The following is a 20153-nucleotide window of genomic DNA, read 5'->3' as shown; positions in this document are numbered from 1 at the left end:
GGATGTTTTGTTGCTCAATCACCGACCACCGTTCATTTCCGTAACCTATTTTGCCGCCGGTTGAAGACTGACTAGCAATGATTAATTCTTCAAAAGACAGCGGGTCTACTCCAAGTACGTGAGAACTCTTTTGCTTTGCTTGTTGGCTTCTGTCTGGCAGGATGATCAACAGCGGTGCAGTGATGCATAACGCCCAACACGAGGATTTGGACATCTCTGCCCTCGAGGCATAACCCACTTGAGACAGCGATGTATCGTTCTGTCGGAAAAGTCGCCGTGTCGGAAAACATTCTTCAGCAGGATTGGAAACAGGACGTCTCAAGCAACAGGGGTCGACGGCCCTACCATGGCTTTCCCGAGATTTGACACCGCGCCGGAGCACAATCCCGTTGATCTTCGGGCCAGTTTTACCTACTTGGGTCGGTTTACTAATCGGCGCCGACATAGGTCGCCGGCTTCTGCAGTCTAATACGGAAAGTACCACGCGAGAATGCGCGCCGAACTACCCAATAGTTCGAGAACGGCAATAAACACGCGACGATGAGACAATGACTCGCCGCAGGAACCACCTAACAGCCGCCTCCGCTTCCCCGGACACATCCCTGTTATTACCCCGCGATCAATTCCCGGTTTCCCCAAACTGTCCCATCTCGTCTCCACGCTGCTGCAGCTGTGTGGGGGAATTGACAGCTCTCTGCTGCCATTCCTACCATAACACCACTCCACGGTTATTCTTCCTGATTCAATACTCGAGTAGTGACAGCGGAAATCAAGGGCAGTGCTAGAGAGACCAGCAGCAAGGGTAGGTATAGAGGTAGCGAGGAGCAGTTGTCCAATGACAGGCCTGGGTTGAACCGGCGCTCTGAGATTCTAGTTCCTTCACTTGATACAAAATTATGTTAAACACTATGATGTACGGTTGCTCGGCCTTGGTTCACGGATACCTGACTTGCGAATTAGCACAAATCCGCCGATTTTATCCCATTTGGTTATCACATAACATTCTTCTAGTGCAACAAACTGAAACCATGACATGTTACCCTCATGATCCAGACTCGGGTGAACTTGCTTATTGCTCGTCTGATTTGTTTATATAAAGCTCGGATGTCAGAGTTCGAGGATCAGTTGCTGTGCTCGTCGAACAACTGGGAGTCATTTTGACTGCTATACTTTTCCCAACACTTGATATCCTAAATCATGGGTTTGCACAGCAAAGAAGATGAGGAGCCTCACCCAGGAGCTCTCCATATCGAGCACGATGCCTCGGTTACCGACGCCATCAAGGCTGTTGAGCATCGCGACCTTGAACGCATCGAAGAGACCCAGCCCGGCGCGTTTGTTTGGCTCTGTGCTGCTGCCACTGCAATCGGCGGTATGCTCTTTGGCTACGACACTGGTGTCATCTCAGGCGTTCTTGTGGTTCTCGGCACGGACCTCGACGGGAGAGAAGTCACTCATTCCGAAAAAGAGTTGATCACAGCTCTTACGGCCGCCGGGGCTTTCATCGGAGCCATCATTGCCGGTGTCACCGCGGACAAGTACGGACGAAAGCCGGCCATCTGGTTCGCGTCGGTGTTGTTCACTCTTGGCGCTCTTATCCAAGCCACGTCTTATACCGTTGCTCAGATGTCGGTCGGCCGACTGGTCATTGGCTTAGGAGTTGGCTCGGCCTCCATGGTACGCTTGACTACGGTTGTCATCCCAACTTCAAAAGCCAGTAGGACTGACTCTTATTTCTTCAGATCGTACCTCTCTACATCGCGGAAATCTCCCCCGCAAGATTCCGAGGCAGGATGATCTCAGTCGACATGATCTTCCTCGGCAGCGGATCCGTTCTTGCATATGCCTTTGCAGCTGCCTTCTACTCGACACCACATGGATGGAGATACATGGTCGGTATCGGTGGAATTCCTTCCATCATACTCGGAGTTCTGTTGTTTTGGTGTCCGGAGTCACCTCGTCAGCTGATGTTCCACGGTCGGCGCGACGAGTGTGTCAAAGTACTACGACGAATCTACCCCAAAGGAACCGAAGACGAGATTGCGGACAAGGTCACTTCAATCGAACGTGGAGTCAATCAGGCCAAGGCTCTCAACGAAGAGATATCCCTTCGGAAATCTGTCACAAGCCTTTGGACCGTTCCCGCCAACCTGCGGGCTGCTATCTGCGCCTGTGGTTTAATGGCCGCTCAGCAGCTGTGTGGGTTCAACACGCTGGTAATTACATTTTACGCCGCGTTCGACCTGTTTACAACTAACACAAATTTGTCAGATGTATTATTCCAGCACCCTGTTCGAAATAGTTGGCTTCTCAAACCCCATCGCCGTCGGAACCGTCGTCGCAGGGACGAACTTCATCTTCACGGTGCTTTCCATCTTTCTAATCGACAGGGTCGGTCGCCGCAGACTGTTGATCTGGACTATGTGGGGAATGCCCGTTTGTCTTGTCGTCGCAGCCATCGCATTCCACTGGATTCCACTCGATATCAACACGCTGAAGCTTACCACCCAGGAGGTAGGCTGGCCTGCAATTCTGGTCTTGGTCGCCATGATTATGTTCGTTGCCTTTTATGCTGCTGGTTTGGGGTGTGTTCCGTGGCAGGCCAACGAGTTCCTCCCCATGGAAGTAAGAGCGATTGGGACAACGGCGATCAACATCTTCAACTGGGGTCCCAACATCATTGTCTCTTCAACGTTCCTTTCCATGATGCGCGGTATGACACCGTCCGGAACGTTCGGGTTTTACGCCGGATTGTCGTTTCTCGGCTGGGTATTTGTCATATTCTGCTTCCCCGAAGCAGCTAATATGACTCTTGAGGAGGTGCGGGTGGTGTTTGAACATGGGTTTGGTGTTAGGTACGCGGAGGAGTGGCGGAAGCAGAGGAAGCTGGACATGCAAGCCCGGAGAGAAGGAGAGGCCGCATGAGCTGTCATGAGTGCCATCTACTCTTGTAAGACGGCATTTAGGCGCTAAGTACTCGGAGGAGCTCGACTCACCAATTCGTTGACAGCTGCATAAGACTAAAGAACATGGAGTCATTTGAAAATAGCACTTTTTTAGCTGGAAGCATCGATCTGTTATCACTGTCATTGTAAGCAGTAGGCGTTTAGAATTTGGCGATAGACTCGACTTGCGCATGAAAGATAGAAAAGACACTTCGATAAAAACGCAGGGATACATGGCAAAAGACTAAGAAGGTGACGATGTCCGACAATTTTGCATGAGGACATCGATGAAGACGTCAACGAGAGCCATAACCCGGAAAGAGAAGAGAGGTGACGCTAAGGACAAAGCGAATGGCTTAGCGTCCATCAATCTTCTGTTCGAATAAGATTGTACAAGCAGCAGATGATCAATATTTTCTTGCGGAGTTGCCGAAATGAATATGGGTATTTCCTAACAAATTCAGAAATTCTTAACTAAATGACAATGACTGTCTGGTTACGATACATGCCATTTCTGTTTCTAGAGTATTTTGTTCCGTAGTCGTAGACCTCGTAACACATGCCGATTCGTTTGTACCTCTGCTGACTTCCGAACTCAGTGCCGATTGGGACGAGTAACAAGCCAAAGTCAAGAGTGTTTTTCCCCTGTTTGGGCAAGTGCACCAGAGATGCGCGAACAATATCCCTCGGAGGCGCTTCTGTCCTGTCTAGGAACCATCGGACACCTTCGGGGCACGCGGCCGACGTGACATCGGCTTCCAGTTTCTTCCTGACATCCGTTCCAGACATATTTGCCCAGTTTGATGTCTGACCTTTTTCATGTAGAGTGAAATCAGAAACCATACAGGAAATTGTAAAGGCTGCCGATAGTACTCTTCCAAAACGGCCGTCGTCTTTCCAGTGGACGGATGTAAATGCAGCAGGCCGAGGCAACAGGCAATTCCCTTCGACTTGGGCTTGATAGAGAAACTGACTTCCCCGCAGCGCCGTTTGGTCTCTCAGGGGCCAGTGAATATCACTCGGCCCACCGATGCTTACCCAAGAGAAGGATAGGATATTTCTTGGAGGTCTTGGTGAAAGACTGGTGTTTTCGCTATTGGGAGCACAGTGGCCTGCAATGCCGCCAGCGTTTGAAATGCAATCGACGGGCTCCGAGATACACCACAACAAGTCCTGAAGACGGTATTTCTGCCAGATTCCCGCATAATATGCAGACCCGGTCATCTCGCTAACTTCTTTCGCAAGACCGGAAATTGCCAGTAACCTATCCGACTCGAAGGTCAACTCGGACGCGCAATAAAGCTTGAGGAGCTTGTACCAAGCATCGAATGCTTCCTGGTGCGTTGTTGGCCCTTGAAGCCGGCGGGTAAGCAGAAGCCCCTTTTTGAGGTTCACTGTCGATGTCGACTGCGAGCTAACTGTAGACGAAAACTCTTCGAGCTCAGATCTGCGACAGTCCCAGAAGAGACCAGACGTTCCAAAGTACAGTGTCCTTGGTGAGAATGATCTTTCTTGAAGTACCCAGCCTCGTCTATTTAGAGCTTCCGTCGTCATGGCACTGACATAGTCGAGGGGTCCATGGCGACTGTGCAGATTGGGGCTTTTCTCGGCCTTGTTGTCCGAGGCTGCGACGGTGGCAGATGTCAAGCAGAGATTATCTGGCCAACCATCTCTAAGGGCGTCCGTAAGATCACAAGGTAGAATTGCCAATGGATCTCGTCCCTGAAACAGACCACTGTAGCTTGTCGTCCCTGACAAAGCTGCAATATTTAGGTCACAGTTTTCGTAGACTTGAGCCATTGAGGCAGCCTCAACTTCCCAGTCATACAAGGAGTCTTGAATGATACACAGGGCATCGATCCATATATAGCGGTAGCCCAATGTCCGAGAGAGCTGAATGGCCTCCCTCCAAGTCAAAGGCAGCTCGTTGATCGAAAACTCATCGCACATACGTGCATACGAATTCGTGGTCAATTTGGTGAAGTCGCCGCCTCCCCAGGAATGACTCAACGCAACGTAGTCGGTGTTATAGTTGGCACAGAGATTATCGTGACGAGGTAGTGGCCTTGACGCTGTCCATCCTTGAGTCGACGCCTCAGATGTCCGATGTATTCTGAGGTGCTGTGTCCCCGAGCTGATGTCGATCAGACGTGTGGGCAACACTTTGGCTTTGTCAATTCCTGCGGAAGAAAAGCATTCTGGATGGTTCTGGTTGCATGTCCGTATCCAGGAACTGGCCAAATCGATGCTTGTTCTAGACCCAGTTGAGGTCCCGTAGCTAGACTTCAATGTGTTTTCTGAACATCTGTACACTGTCCTTTCGACTTCCTCTGAGGCAGATCTGTCAGAAAAGTCTAATTTGATGGCCAGATGACCCAAAAAGGGATTCGCTTGCTTCGAAATCTCTTCGTTAATGAGGCTAGGCTGGAGCCGCAAATGGAGGAGCGTTATGGTTGCGAGGTCCTTGGGACTTGAAACACTCAGTTCCAATTCCTCCTCATTCTCAAAATCGTCCTCGATAGGCAAGCTGTGCCATAGAATCGTGCAAAGATGACACAACTCAGACAGGCCTGCCCTTAGTCCACTGAAGCTGGTGGTTTTGATGGTGTACCTTGAGACAAGTAGATTTTCGTCGACAGTTTGGCTTGTCGCAAGTTTTCTCTTCAGGTAGCGGTTTAGTTCCTGTGCGGTGTGTAGACATGCGCTACAAAGATGGCCTGGGGTGAGTCGGCCGGGTTCCGCGGGACGGATTGGGATATTGTGCGTCGCTCGAGAGCCAGTTTCCATTTTTCATATGCATTGGTCTTGTAGCCGTGAGATTCGTGATATTGCGCACGTGTGATGTTGTTAACTGCTCAGGAAATGTGCCAGTAATAAGGTCCCACGTCACCTATTTCACGTGAGCTGACAGTCTTCATTCGGCCAATGGAGCCTCGTCGGCACCTAGGCGTCAGCATCCATCGACTTACCCCTCTTTTCCAAAGGCGGGTACGCACGACAGCAATTGTTTGCGTCTCCTGCTGTTGTCCTCGAGATCAGGAAAGCCTTTCTCAAGAGTCTTTCATCATGGAGAAATTTACTAAAGAGAGTTCTGTCAGTGCTGGCCAAGCCGACCAGAAAGAGAGGGCGAATTCCTCAGCCAAGGGTCGGAGAAAGGTGGTATCAACTACGGATTATGAAGCTACTTGGAATCGTCTAGCAGTCGTCCTGGATCGCATACACAATCAAGAAGATCCTGCAGAGAATTTTGAAAGCATCTACAGATTGATATATCGGATGGTGATGCTCCGCAAGGGAGATGCCTTATTTGAGGACTTGGTCAAATGGCATCGGCAGAGGCTCAGTCAACATTGGCAAGGGCAAGTGGTTTTTCTAAGCCCGGGTATTGCCTCTCAAGAACACAGCGATATGGAACATTTCCTGCAGATGTTCTTGACTACTTGGGAACGGTATTACGAAGCAATTCAATCGGTGCAAAGCACTTTTTCCTACTTGGTTAGTGGTCCTCCATATCAGTCAAAGACTCCCCTGTCCAAACGAACAAAATGTACACACTAACATTTCAATACTCAGGACCGAACGATGCCTGTAAAGATATTGACGGCCTGTATGGACGTTTTCTTAGACTCGATTGAGAGCGACAAGATCAAGCAACAAACGGTGCTTCAAGTACTCGTCACGAATGCGTATACACATATTTACGTCAAGTCCCTGGACAACAAGTTCGGTATTAGATTGCACGATTTGTTTGGTTCCTGCTTCCGGATACTGGACGGACTATACACATATTTACGTCAAGTCCCTGGACAACAAGTTCGGTATTAGATTGCACGATTTGTTTGGTTCCTGCTTCCGGATACTGGACGGACTATGCGGAACGGCAAAAGACGACAGCGCCAGCAACAGTAGCGATAAAAGATTCAAGGCGCTCATTAGATCAACCTTTCTTGTGCGCGTGAGAAGCTTTTACGCAACTGAAGCCTCACGTCTTGCTACAGAATGCTCGCTAGTCGAATATTGCACAACGGCGCGAAGATGGCTTCTGGAAGAGGAGAGTCACTGCCACACCATTCTTCCACGCTACATGAGTGGTGATCTCAAATCTCTTGTGACGGAGGCTGCTTTTAAGCCTCATTTCGCCCCGGTGTTGGAACGAAATCATGCTGAGTTGGAAAATTGTATGGCAGCAACTTCGATCCGGGAGCTCGCTATGGTGTACGACGTTGCTGTCATGGCTGGCGAAGTCCAGGCTTTATCCAAGGCAGTCACTCAAAACATGACCGTCCTATCTCAGCATGAAGTGGCTGATCTGGATCTCGACAGCAGAATCCGCAGCGTTCTCGACTTCGACGTAAAAATGCAGCGAATTCTGAAACAAGCCTTTCAATCAGACAAAGTGTTGGACACAAGCATGTCACAGGTGGTTTTGGAGTTGCTCAGTTCGGAAGGGACCACACAAGAACGAACCCGGAGTATCTTGCAGGGCATCCTGGCCGGGGATATCATCCGGGTAGGACAAGAGGAAGATAACATGTCGACAAGACGGGGGAGAACAGAGTACTACTTGCAGCAGTTTCCGAAGGATAAAGTCGTCTGAGAAGCTTGTGAGGAGGGAGGAACACTGGTTAATCATCGGGATCAGCCCGGAAGAAGGGTGCTGTATAATTGGCTACCCCTCCCGGCAATCCGCCGAAGGCTTTACTTCGGACTATTCAGCAATTTCTATTGGTCAATATGTGGACGATTCTCCCTCCCCGCAGCTCCAAGAAGCAAGCGCTCTCCACCAAATCCATCACCAGACTCATCTCAAACACCAACTTCGGTCCCCTTTCGTCCGTTCGTGCAAACTTCGTCCCGATGGCCGGTATAAAGTGGCATTGTTCTCGGTCATGTAGTGGAGATGGGTGAACTCAAATCCAACAACAGCCTCCCCTCTCTATTCAACAGCACGTCTCACCAACCCCTGTCGTTTGGGCAGAAGGGAAGCCATATTCTAGCATGGCAACCCTCAGAGTTGTAGACGTCCGCGTCGACCATTACCACCCAGGAAATGCACTTGGAATTCATGTTCATAAGCCTCGCATCTCCTTCCGCCTTGAAGAGGCGCCCTCGAACTTCAAGCTCGGCGAGCGAGTTATCCGAATCACCCGCTTGTCTGGCCACGAGCTGGTCAGTCTCGGCGAGTACCGTGGCGACGACTCTGAAACACGAGATATACCATGGCCTGTTGATGAGCCAGTGAAATCTCGTGAGAGGTACTCTGTTGAGGTGCGTGCCCGAGGTGCGGATCAGAAGGACCTTTCACCATGGAGCGAACCATTCGTCTTCGAAACAGGCCTGATGAACCGGAGCGACTGGGCTTGTAAGCGGATTTCAGCTCCATGGGCGGAGGACAGCAAGAGCCAGCCGCAACCCGAAGACCTTTTCCGCAAAGAATTCCAATGCAAAGGACACATCCGGTCCGCTCGCCTTTATGTCACGGCGCAGGGTATCTATGAAGCCGAGATCAATGGGGAACGAGTTGGAGACTACTTCCTGGCGCCAGGCTGGACTGCCTATGATGGAAGGCTACAGTATCAAACGTACGATGTCACCAAGCATACTTCTTCTTCGTCCAACTGCATCGGCATTCGCGTTGCGGAAGGTTGGTTCAGCGGACGCATTGGATTCGAAGGCGGGCGACGGAGCATCTGGGGCACGCGGACTGCCGTCTTCGCGCAGTTGGAGATCTCCTACAAGGACGGGACATCTCAGACCATTGTCACGGACGACAGCTGGCTGGTCACTCGTGGACCAACGAAGCTCGCAGAGATCTACGACGGAGAGAAGTACGATGCAACTGCCGAAGTTAACGGATGGTCGACTGCTTCGACGCAAGCCGACTGGGAAGCTGTCGAAGTCCTCCCGCAGCTTTCTGACAGCGTCGAACTGATTGCCGGCTTTGGTGAACCAGTCAGGCGCAAGGAAGTCATCAACGCTGCCGAGCTGATCACAACACCATCGGGGAAAAAGATTCTAGACTTCGGCCAGAATCTTGTTGGCTATGTCCGCATCTCGAGCGTGAAAGGCCAACGCGGTCAGCAGGTTGCCTTGACCCATGCTGAAGTCCTTGAGAAGGGCGAACTTGGAGTCAGACCTCTGCGAGAGTGTCAGGCAAAGGACATCTACACCTTCAAGGGCGACGTCAACGGCGAAAGCTGGGAACCCCGATTCACCTTCCATGGCTTCCGATACCTCCAGGTTGACGGATGGCCTTCGCCAGATGCTGATCTGACTGAGTCTCTCGAAGCTGTCGTCTGCCACACAGACATGCAGGAGACAGGTACTTTTTCCTGCTCGGATGACATGCTGAACCGACTCTTTAGCAACGTGAGATGGTCCATGAGAGGCAACTTCCTCTCTATTCCAACCGACTGCCCTCAAAGAGACGAGCGTCTCGGCTGGACCGGCGATCTCGCCCTCTTTGCCCCTACCGCGACGTACATCTATGATTGCTTCGGAATCTTGAAGAACTGGTTGGCAGATGTAGCGTTCGACCAGAAGGTACTCGATGGAGTACCACCCATGGTGTCCCCTAATGTTCTCACCGGTCACAAGAACTGGGGCAAAATCTCCGCCAACGCGATCTGGCACGATGTGGCCGTGCTTGCTCCTTGGGCTCTGTATGAAGAGACTGCTGATACTGGTATTCTTCGGGATCAATATGAATCCATGACCACCTGGATCCAGGTGATCCCTCGAAACAAGACTGGAGCGGTGCATCTCTGGGACTTTAACTTGTTCCAACTCGGGGTAAGTGGCGTGCTTCAAACTTGCTGAGATCTTTCTAACCAAATTCGCAGGACTGGCTGGATCCCAACGCTCCCCCCGAAGAACCAATGAAGGCCGTGACAGACCCTCCCCTGGTCGCCAACGCCTTCTTGATCAGGTCGCTTGACTTGATGGTTCAAATTGCGGGCATTCTGCAAAGGCCCGAAGACGCCGAGCGGTACCGCAAGGAGTCTCAGGCAGCTCGCCAGGAGTTTCTTGACGAATACGTCAGTGCCAACGGTCGCTTGACTTCTGACTCTCAAACTGCATACGCCATCGCGATCGCTTTCGACATCTTACTCCCATCACAATTGCAACGTGCAGGAAACCGCCTCTCCGAGATCGTCCGCCGCAACGGCTTCAGAATCGGCACTGGATTCGCTGGAACGCCCTACATCTGCGAAGCGCTCACGCGCACAGGACATAGCGCCGTTGCGTATTCGATGCTTCTCAACCGAACTTGTCCTTCGTGGCTATATCCCGTTACCATGGGGGCGACGACAGTTTGGGAGCGCTGGGACAGCATGCTGCCGGATGGTTCTATCAACCCTGGGGACATGACGTCCTTCAATCACTATGCCTTTGGCGCCGTAGCCAAATTCATGGTTGAGCGTCTTGCTGGTCTTCGTCGATTGGAGCCTGGGTGGAAGAGGTCTAGGGCGGAACCGGTACTCGGCGGAGAGTTCACGCATGCCTCTGCGGAGCACTTGACGCCTTACGGCAAGATTGCTTGCGCATGGAAGTTGGTTGGCGAAGGCAATGGCCCGTTGCAATTGAAGGTGGATGTTGTGGTTCCGCCGCTTACTGAGATGGAGGTGGTTTTGCCCGACAATGGAGGCAAGAGGGTTGAAACAGTCGGCTCGGGCGGGTGGTCTTTCGTGGTGAAGTACGAGCGAGATCATCAATGGCCGGTGAAACCACTCTCGATATTTCCCGAGTAGCATTGAGATAAGACCTTTCTGGCACAGGACTTCAACTTCAGATATGAACTTGCCAGTCAACAGCTATCCAGCACGGCACATTGCCAAGATCCTAGTTACTCACTTGTCATCATGTTGTAAGATGTTGAATCTTGCTGCACCGACACCAAAGTGCATACTGCTAAGACGCGAGACACGCTTGACCGGTCGCTAAGATGCAAGGCGGGTAAGCTTGCATAGATGACAGGCCCTCTGTCACGTTATTCAAACTACAAGTCGGTGATGGAAGCGTCACATTTTGAGGAGACATACACGCGCAAGAAGCCGTCGTATCAGTTGACAAAAGGTCTTGGAGGTATCCGCCCGATGCCTACCTACTTAGTCAAGTTAGTTTTGAATTGCCACCACATACGACCATACCCACTGGAGAACTCGGGATCCCGTTCGCTCTCCCATAGATAAGCCAGTGAGGGCCGGATTAGTAGTTGGGTCGGTGACGACCAGCGAATACCTGGTGTTGTATGTTTTTTGTTGATGCCGCTTGCCAATGGAGAGTCAGCGCTTTTCAAGGAGCGACTGGGGCTTTTGTGGCTCCATTTGAGCTACATGTGATCTAGCTATTTGAGATCTGGTGGTGACTAGCGTACTCTTATTTTGTGGCTTACTTTTAACTATTGCTCGCTATATAAGTCCACGGCGAAACTTAAGTCAAGTACTTTCTGTTGTCCACTATACAGGTGAGTCTTGTCGCCGACGAAGCCTCAACTAGCTTATGGAAGCCGGTATAACGTCAACTACATCTAGTAGGTACCAGCAGACTTGATCACGATAGACTCCTTCGCAAGCTTGGCGTACTCCTCGTCTCTCTTCTCTTCATCCCGCTTATAGGTGCCGGCGGACTTGATCACAATGGAGTCCTTGGCGAGGTCGGCATACTGAGTAGCTTGTATTAGCTGTTGTCATTTACATTGCCTCAAAGGTAGACTGCTTACCTCCTGGCCGCGCTTGTAGGTGCCGGCTGACTTGATGACGATGGAGTCCTTGGCCAAGTCCGCGTACTCCTCACCACGCTTGTAAGTCCCAGCCGACTTGATGACGATGGAGTCCTTCGCGAGCTGAGCATAGTCAACATCCCGCTTCTCCTCGTCTCTCTTGTAGGTCCCTGCAGACTTGATGACGATGCTGTCCTTAGCCAAGTCCGCGTAGTTCTCGCCACGCTTGTAGGTTCCGGCAGACTTGATCACGATGGAGTCTTTGGCCAGGTCGGCGTAATCGGCGGCAGGGGCGGCAACCGGTGCGGCAACGGCGCCAATGGCCTGAAGGGCGAGAACGGCGGCGACGGAGAAGTGCATGTTTGCGGATATGCTGATAGACGGGAGGAGGGGGTCAAACAAGGAGGGAGAAACTTGATGAGGAAGGGAGACGGCATCGTTTATATCGTTGCAAGCCAGATTTCCCGACTCCAACGTTCGTTCTTTCGCACCCCGAGACGCCACAGCTGAGAAGAATGTCATCTTCACAATAGGCTTGGGCTTATCCGATCCTACGACTTTCGCCATTTCCAGCCAGTCCGCCAGGATTTCGTCGAATTCCACTCTTCATCCATCCTTGCAGCATCATACACCCTAGATGGGAAGGTAGATATTCTAGGCCATGATCCAATATGGTCTAGACTATTGGATGATGCAACGTTGAGCCAGCGAGTCGTGGCAACAATTCCAACGAGATGGCGACATAATTCGAATCCAACGACTCTTGAGACGGAAGGCAGGCTATGCGAAAGTGTGCGTCGGCTCTTGCCTGGGAATCCGATCCCTCGGTGGCGGGGTCGCGCATCCATCCCAATCGGACTTCGATGATGAAAAGTGCTTATCCTCCAGTCCAAGGCATATCATTCGACAGTATCGGTGGCCTGATATCACCCGTGAAGCTTGAATCCGTAAGGTCCACATGCTGACCTGCCGAGGATCTTTGAAGCGGCCCCAATGCAGGAACTAAGCCAGATGAAGAAGCTCGCGAGTCCGAAGGAATAGGCTACAGGATCTGTATGGAAAAAGTCCCATCAATATGGTAAGACTTATTTTTTCCCCCGAAAAAAAAAGAAAAGAAAAAAAGAGGAAAAAAGAGGAAAAAAAGAAAAAGAAAAAGGTAAGACTTATTGCAGATTGGGTGGCGGCTGAACTACCGATGCCGGCGAGGAAACAGCCCATTGATTTTCCTTGGGAACTCACCATTTCTGGTCTCCCTCCCATCTACACCTGACTTCTCTTTGCGAAAACGGTCAAGCAAAACGTAAGTCTTCACGGCAAGTCACAATGTGGTGGAAACTTAGAACCCCGTACGAAAGCCTGCCTCAGTCAGAAGGAAAGACGGTCGATACAACAACACGACCCTTCAAACTGTCGGTTAGCAGGTGGCCAAGATCAAGCATCATTCTCGGCATCACCAACATAGTCACGATCATAGCACTTCTGAACAACATCCGCGGAACTAAGCCGAGCACAGTACTGAAGCATTGCACAGAAGAGCTATCGACGCCTTGTAAGAACAGAATCTGTGTCGCACTTGCTTCAAGACTTTAAAACTAACAAAAATCCAGCTCCTGCTCTCGAAGCCGTAAAATACCAATCATCACGTCACTACAACGCCGAGTTCAGGCAAACGAACAAGTGGCGCGGCCCACCTGGGAATCACTCAAATGATGTCGACGTCGCATGGCACGAGATCGAGCTCGGCGCCGGTGGAATCCATTTGACTGAAGAAGAGGTTAAGTTATTGAACATGACGGACTCGCCTGAGTTGCCATTCCACAAGATCCCCGAAGAACACGGTGGTGGGTACTTGGCAATGCTCGAGGTTTTCCACCTTCTTCACTGCTTGGTAAAGTCTCCAGCTTGGTCGGAGAAGCTAGGCCTAGCGCTAACGTTCCGAACAGAACTCGTTGAGAATGGGACTATTCTACAATTATAAACACTACGAGTTTCTTGACGAAGGTGTGCCCGACGAGAATAAGTATACGCACTACGGTAAGCGACGATCACTATCAACCTTAACCGAAATAAGCTCCGAATTGACTTTTGCATCACGGAAACTCAGATCACTGCATCGACATGCTTCGGATGAACCTTATGTGTTACGCAGACGTCACCCCGGCCCTATTTGTCGATCCTCTCAGTAATCCTTTACGCAGAGATGCGTTGCCAAACTGGTCATCCATGCATACCTGCAGAGACTTTGACGCGATATTGGATTGGAACAAGCATGGTCCTAGGTCGGTGCGTTGGCGCGACGCTGGGGCCAATCCATCGTGGGATCCGAACCTCGAAGGCGCCGAGCAACCTTTCCCATCTGAAGAGCATGGGGATGGTGGGCACCACCACGGTTAAGCACAAAATCGTACAAAGAGATATCTGGCACCGGGCAGAGCGACTGGATGAACTTGATGTCAACGAAGTCTTTTGTATTGAGATTGGTATCAAATAACCACTAATTCCCGTGCTTATTACTCCAAACTATGTCCGAGAAGCTTGAAACCTATGCACCTGAGGTTAGAACGGAACATCAATAGTGCACACATAACTTGAAGGGAAGACATACAACGATGATGCACTTGTACCCGCAAGAACATAGTGACCAAGGACGTTTCCATTACTTGCAGCTTGAGTTATCGCAGCAGGTAATGCCGTAGCCACCAGTAGGAGCGTAACCGCAGTAAGTCTTGCCGGGGTTGCAGCTGCCGCCGTTGAAGCCCTGAGTGCCGGGACTCTCGGTGGTGCAGGCAGCCTGAACGCCGGCGCTGGCGAACAGGAGTGCGGTGGCCATGGTGAGAATCTGCCTGGAGAGGTGCATGGTGACGAAGGCTGTTGTAGAATATAGCTGAGGAGAGAAAAAGAGCAAGTGATGGAAGGCTTTTGTGATAGTTGGTTGATTGAGGTATCTTGATAATGTGTCGAAGTCAGGAGAGATGTTGTGATTTATAGCATTTACTTGCGAACTGATCCTCGACACGGTTCCCGAGAGCATGATAATCGGGTTCGTACTCCCAGAATTTGAGTTCATGCCTGCAGATTGACTTTACTATGACATCGGAGGAGCGTCTGGTCATAGCTGTGGTGAGTATATTAAGACATGAATCATTACTGGGTCAACCTGTTGATGACTTGAATCGTGCATGCTGTCCGCCAGAGGGATCATCACCAAACCTCACAACTCAAGTGATAGCACCAGGTGGTAGGGGCTTTTCATTTCACTGTCGAGTTGCGAAGTATAACACTTGACTCTTTTCACATCAATAATCAAAATCGCCTTTCACTTACGTGTTACTGACCACGAAGTATAAGGTCGCAAGTAAGACGTGGACGGGCGGAATAGAAGCCGCCAGAGTAAGAATGTGGAGACTGAACAGAGATCCTCCCCACTACCAATTGCCAAGATTGAATTGAGGCAGAATGACCTGAACTCTATCATATTACGCCCTTCCTTAGCGGCATCAGCTTAAAATGCCAAGTTTCAGACGCATGGTGTAGATTTGTTATTGTTTCTATAGTCGTTGTCGTTATAGCTGTCAACGTTGTGGTTGTAGACCTCGTTGTTGTCATTTGAAGTTCAGTCATTTGAGAACACTCCAAATTTTGGTTAATTTCTTTCCAGGTTGCTCGATAATAGCCAATGAGAGCCAGTGAATCCACGTTTCTGTGACTGTGTATTAGTTGTGGGAAACTGACTAACAGCATGGCTTAGCACAGGCTGAATTGGTGCAAGCAACTCTCAAAGATGGATGAGAAAATTCAACCAACGTGTACCGAGGCTGGCCTGTAGACGTAGGGCGGGAAAGCTGTCCGATGGCGTGTTCGTTGGTTTCACTTGGCGAATGGTGCCGACTGTGCGAATCCATACAAATGAAGGGGAGTTTCATTGTTCCAGAATGATTACTGATTGAACGCCTGGCAGCGGAATTGTTCCCCGAACACTTTTAGTCGCGATATGATAACGGGAAGCTGGGGACTCCCACCTGCAGACTGTAGTTCGTTTTCAAGAATTCGCTGGATTGATTTCCAAGGGCTGGCCAGCACATGACTCGTCATCTACTCAGAAAAAGGAGCTGAGACATTTGTCCAGACCTCCGATTGCCTTGCTTGTATCATATTCCTCGGTTGTATCATATTCAAGACTACGGGTTTGTGTTGATGTGACACCTGCAGTAGCGTGCACTGGATGCAACCGGATAAGTACTTTGCGCCGGACTACACGTAGCTTTTCCTTGACTTATTTGAGAACGTAGGGACCAATGAGCAAGTGATGGGAAAGCGCAAACATGTTGGCAAAAGGAATATTGTATATTTTGCCTAATCGGACCAACTGTTCATCCAAGGAGGCGTTCTTGCGTGTCAGACCTTTCCAGAGTCGTCGCCAGGAACTCGGCCAAATTCCCGGCCGAAGCGGAGTACAGTGGGTCCTCCGTATCTTTCGGAAAATATGGGGTATACGGCTACCGTGCTTCGGAGGCCTGTGCCGAGATCAGCTAGCTGAACCGTGTGTCTCGGCCAGCACGCAGTCTGGCAGTTAAGATGATGAACTATTTGCTATAAAGGCATAATAGCTCTATGCTCGAACTGTGATTACTGCGGGAGCTTTCCGCATAGTATCCTCCTGGCCTCAAGGAATACTGCGGGAGCTCGTTTGGAATTCTGGTACTGACGTACAGAAATCGGCCATCGAAGCTTCGCACAATAATCACTCTAATTACCCCTTGGAACGAAACTTGGACAGATTGCGATTACAACGAGATTATGCTGACATTGAAGATGGATTACGAGGTCATCGTGTTCTCCGACGGTGAACCAAGTCGGCCTTATTTCAGACTGTGCCTCTCTCCAGCGTTTGCGCATGCAGCCCTCGCTGCACAGGGATCTCACACGCGCATCTCGGCCGAATGATGCCACGGAACAGCCCGAATGACAGACGGGGGCTCCCCCGCACTCTTCCCCGCCCAAGCTTCCCGTGGCCCGAGATCATCCAAACACATCTAGTAAGATCGGCGCTTGCGAGATCTTGTTCTCGCTGCAATTGTGCCGCATTAGAAACGCGACCTTGCATTTTCGGAATGACTTCATTTGGAGTATTGAAGTTATTGGTGGAATGGCTTGGGGACATCACGGCATTGGCGCGTGGGTTGCCGTGATCGCTTCGTTCGGCGTAGTCTCCGCCGAGATGCGACTTTAACTTTGTTCGAAGGGGCCAAGATAGATTGATGTTAATTTCCCGAGCATATAACTCGACTGGAGGAGCCATTCGGCCTGATCAAGCAGCTGGACAAGTTGTTCGTCTTTTTTGCGTTCTTGTTTGTCTCAATTTGTTCGACATTTGCTGGGTTTTCAGCGTGCTAAAGATTCGCGACGTCAGAATGAGGCTTCCAACCATTGCCGCTACCCTGGTCACGGCCCTGACCGCCGTTCCATTCAGCCAAGCCGCCGCAGTTCTCTCGCGCCAAGACACCAAGCCACCTTACTTTCTCCTCACCGGCGACTCAACTGTTGCCGTGAACGGCGGTTGGGGAGATGGATTCCTCCGATATGTCCAGTCTCCGGCTGATGGCAAGAACTATGGCAAGAGCGGAGCGACGACGGTCTCATTCAGAGCACAGGGCATCTGGGATACCGTGATAGGGGAAGTTGAGGCGAACAAGGACGCCTTCAGCCCCATCGTGACGATTCAGTTCGGTCATAACGACCAGAAAGAGGCGGCCGGCATCTCCCAGGAGCAGTTCCAGGCAAATCTTCAAACACTTGCCAACGAGGTGAAGGCCGCAGGTGGAACTCCGGTAGGCCCCTCAACTATTGTCTTAGAAATCCCCGCGAACTAACATCCACCGTAGATCTTGATCACATCTCTCACACGTCGGGTCTTCAGCGGCGGCAAGGTCATCCAGAACCTCGAAAACGAGCGCGTCAGAGCCATCGCGGCTGCTGAGGCCGTCGGAGCCACCTACCTTGACCTCAACACCGCCAGCACCAACTACGTCAATGCTATCGGCAACGCCAATGGCAAGAAATATGACCTTTCCTCTGGCGATTCAACCCATCTCAACGTTGCCGGAGAGACCGTTTTTGGCCGTCTGGTTGCGGATCTCCTTCTTGAAAAGCGCCTTGACCTTGCGCAATACATCAAGGAGAACCAGGCCCTTAGCGACAAGATCAAAAACGGAGAGTTCGCAACGGGCGATGAGTAGACTCCATTAACTATTTGCATGGGAATGAACCATCTTCGTTGGAAGAACAACAAAATCTTCTGTATTTACTGTTACATGAAGTACATACTGTTTGACGAAAAGACGCACATAGCACTTCTCACATTGCCGCGACATGTCACTGAGGCAGCGTTGCAGCTTCTCAGCACCAGCCATTACCGTTGTCGATGGCTAGAAATGAGCTCATAGCGGAACAGGTAATTGATGGACCTTCCTCCATGCAGCACCAAATCGAATGGTAACATACACGAGTCCGGCACATATGAACTGAATGCCGCCAGAGATCGTGGATGACCAACCAACGCCAATGGAGTCGATGAGAGGTAGACATACAGCGGTTGACAGGGCTGCTACCAAGTACCTCATCAAATAATGACCGGCTGACTGACGTTAGTACATATGCTTGTCAACGAACGCTTCCGTGAATTCAAAACTCACCGGTTGATCCGCTACCGTCAGAATGCTGCACCACATCGAGAATGTACGCATTCAGGCTTGGAAAGGTGCACATTTGCGCGACCCCTTGCACGAACATGCAAATTACTGGCAGCGGTATCCCGCCAACCCTCTTATCAAGAGTCCAACCGTACAAGACCATGGATCCTGGAAGCATCAAGGCCTGAAAGAGTAGACTGCTACGCAGCCGGTCCTCCGGCACACGCGTACCGCGCTTTTGCATCCACGAGTTTACTGTGCGATCAGCCAGGCGGCCGCCGATTTGACTGCCCACGAGGTAGCCAGCACCAGGCACCAGGTATAGTAGACCTGATTGAAGTGGCGTCGTGAGGTGGAAACGAGGATTTAGGACATATCGGATGGGTGTCAGGAGGGAGTACATGTTCCAGACGAGAGAGGAAGAAGCAAGAAACTAATATCGTTAGAAAGTCCGCTTGAGGCTTCGATCTTTGTGGGTTGAAACTTACCACGAGGAGCAGGTTCTTGTTCCCGTAGGTCTTGACAACTTTACTAGGGTTGCCCCAACCCCAAAGCTTGAGCAGCTTTTGGACGGGTCCAAGGCCCTGAAGTTCAACCAGGCGCAGCTGGTGATGAGTCTCTGGCAGGAAGAAGTATGTGAAAGTAAGCGCGACCGTGGCAAAGGATACCTGGATCCAGAAAATGACACGCCAGGTCGTGAAAGTCACCACGATGCCACCGAGTACTGGTCCGAAAGCAGGACCGACTGCAACACCGGATAAGAACCAACCTAGTGACGTTGCACGTTCCGTCTTACAAATGTTAGAGCAAATTGTTGACGATTCGTCATGCCGGATGAGACTAGAAAAGGAGAATCATGAACTCACAGGGTGGTAAATGTCCGAGATGCATGTACTACCCAGAATCAAAAACGCCGTGCCTTGGAAAGCAGTCAAGGCTCGAAAGAGGAAGAATAACTCCAATCTCGGTGCCAACGCGGTGCCAATGTTGAAGGCGAGGAACAGAGCAACGCTGTAAAGATAAGCCTGAATACTCATATTGTCAGAAATCACGAAGAGTGCAATGCATGGGGATGCGCACCGGTCGACGCCCGAAGATATCAGCATAAGGGCCCCAAATGAACGCCGATAATCCCATAAACGCCAGGTAAACGGCGTTACTGATATTGATAACCGTTGCTGATGTTTCATAGGTAGAGACAATTTCCGGAACAGCGGCTAATAGACTCGTAGTCGACATTTGAGCGAGGAAGCCGCAAAACGCTGAAATTGCCGTGATGCCGCGTTTCTGCAATGGTTTGAACCGGGAGTAGACGGAGACTTGCACGCGGCCGGTTTCCGCTTCCTCGCCGCGGGGGTCGATCCCGGGTTCGGGTCCGGGGCTCGCGGGACGGGCCTGCAACGCGGTGGATGACATGGCGAGCGGCGGACGTGTTGGCTTGGGGTTTTCAGCGACTCGGCGATGGCGTGATTGCTGAACGAACCGTGTGCCGACGACTTGTCGGTCGGGGAGGGGAAATAAGTATGGGACGGCGGGGACCGATACCGGTCGGCACAACCGGGTTTGCTTGCCGTGAATTACCTGACCACAGGAAAATTGTCACTCAGCTTGCGCCCAGGATGAGCGCCGTTCCCTTGACAATACAAAAATCTCCCCTGAAATGTGGACTGAACCCAGTTGTTAGCGGCTCTCTGAGTCAATATTTCTTCACTTGAGTCACCGGCCGGTTATTCAATGTCCGGCATTCGGCCTAATCCATTTTTCGCCGACGATGATGCATTGGTAACTTCGCTGGAA

General features: G+C 51.0%; 7 protein-coding genes across 7 annotated transcripts; 4 read left to right on the top strand and 3 right to left on the bottom strand.

Moving 5' to 3' along the window:
- Nucleotides 1–1197: 1197 nt before the first annotated feature.
- On the top strand, nt 1198–2925 carry CkaCkLH20_11519 (myo-inositol transporter; the record flags this gene model as incomplete). The annotated part of the gene is made up of 3 exons (XM_038894233.1): nt 1198–1677; nt 1743–2216; nt 2272–2925. 3 exons carry the CDS (start codon nt 1198–1200, stop codon nt 2923–2925), a joined length of 1608 nt encoding a protein of 535 aa, XP_038740563.1.
- Nucleotides 2926–7943: 5018 nt separating this feature from the next.
- On the top strand, nt 7944–10696 carry CkaCkLH20_11518 (uncharacterized protein; the record flags this gene model as incomplete). Its single annotated transcript, XM_038894232.1, has 2 exons — nt 7944–9737; nt 9788–10696. 2 exons carry the CDS (start codon nt 7944–7946, stop codon nt 10694–10696), a joined length of 2703 nt encoding a protein of 900 aa, XP_038740562.1.
- A 779-nt stretch (nt 10697–11475) lies between these two features.
- Nucleotides 11476–12027, bottom strand: CkaCkLH20_11517 (uncharacterized protein; the record flags this gene model as incomplete). The annotated part of the gene is made up of 2 exons (XM_038894231.1): nt 11476–11610; nt 11668–12027. 2 exons carry the CDS (start codon nt 12025–12027, stop codon nt 11476–11478), a joined length of 495 nt encoding a protein of 164 aa, XP_038740561.1.
- A 963-nt stretch (nt 12028–12990) lies between these two features.
- CkaCkLH20_11516 (uncharacterized protein) lies at nt 12991–14061 on the top strand (the record flags this gene model as incomplete). The annotated part of the gene is made up of 4 exons (XM_038894230.1): nt 12991–13216; nt 13275–13555; nt 13611–13701; nt 13772–14061. 4 exons carry the CDS (start codon nt 12991–12993, stop codon nt 14059–14061), a joined length of 888 nt encoding a protein of 295 aa, XP_038740560.1.
- A 262-nt stretch (nt 14062–14323) lies between these two features.
- On the bottom strand, nt 14324–14524 carry CkaCkLH20_11515 (uncharacterized protein; the record flags this gene model as incomplete). Its single annotated transcript, XM_038894229.1, has 1 exon — nt 14324–14524. One exon carries the CDS (start codon nt 14522–14524, stop codon nt 14324–14326), a length of 201 nt encoding a protein of 66 aa, XP_038740559.1.
- A 2554-nt stretch (nt 14525–17078) lies between these two features.
- On the top strand, nt 17079–17903 carry CkaCkLH20_11514 (gdsl-like lipase acylhydrolase; the record flags this gene model as incomplete). The annotated part of the gene is made up of 2 exons (XM_038894228.1): nt 17079–17495; nt 17550–17903. The coding sequence occupies 2 exons, from the start codon at nt 17079–17081 to the stop codon at nt 17901–17903; spliced, it is 771 nt and encodes a 256-aa protein (XP_038740558.1).
- Nucleotides 17904–18104: 201 nt separating this feature from the next.
- Nucleotides 18105–19772, bottom strand: CkaCkLH20_11513 (major facilitator superfamily transporter; the record flags this gene model as incomplete). The annotated part of the gene is made up of 5 exons (XM_038894227.1): nt 18105–18301; nt 18360–18789; nt 18845–19147; nt 19223–19381; nt 19437–19772. The coding sequence occupies 5 exons, from the start codon at nt 19770–19772 to the stop codon at nt 18105–18107; spliced, it is 1425 nt and encodes a 474-aa protein (XP_038740557.1).
- Between the last annotated feature and the right edge of the window lie 381 nt (nt 19773–20153).

The sequence above is a fragment of the Colletotrichum karsti genome, assembly GCF_011947395.1.
Source record: "Colletotrichum karsti strain CkLH20 chromosome Unknown Scaffold48, whole genome shotgun sequence".
Taxonomy (NCBI): Eukaryota; Fungi; Ascomycota; class Sordariomycetes; order Glomerellales; family Glomerellaceae; genus Colletotrichum; species Colletotrichum karsti.
This window is presented reverse-complemented; position numbering and strand designations above follow the sequence as displayed.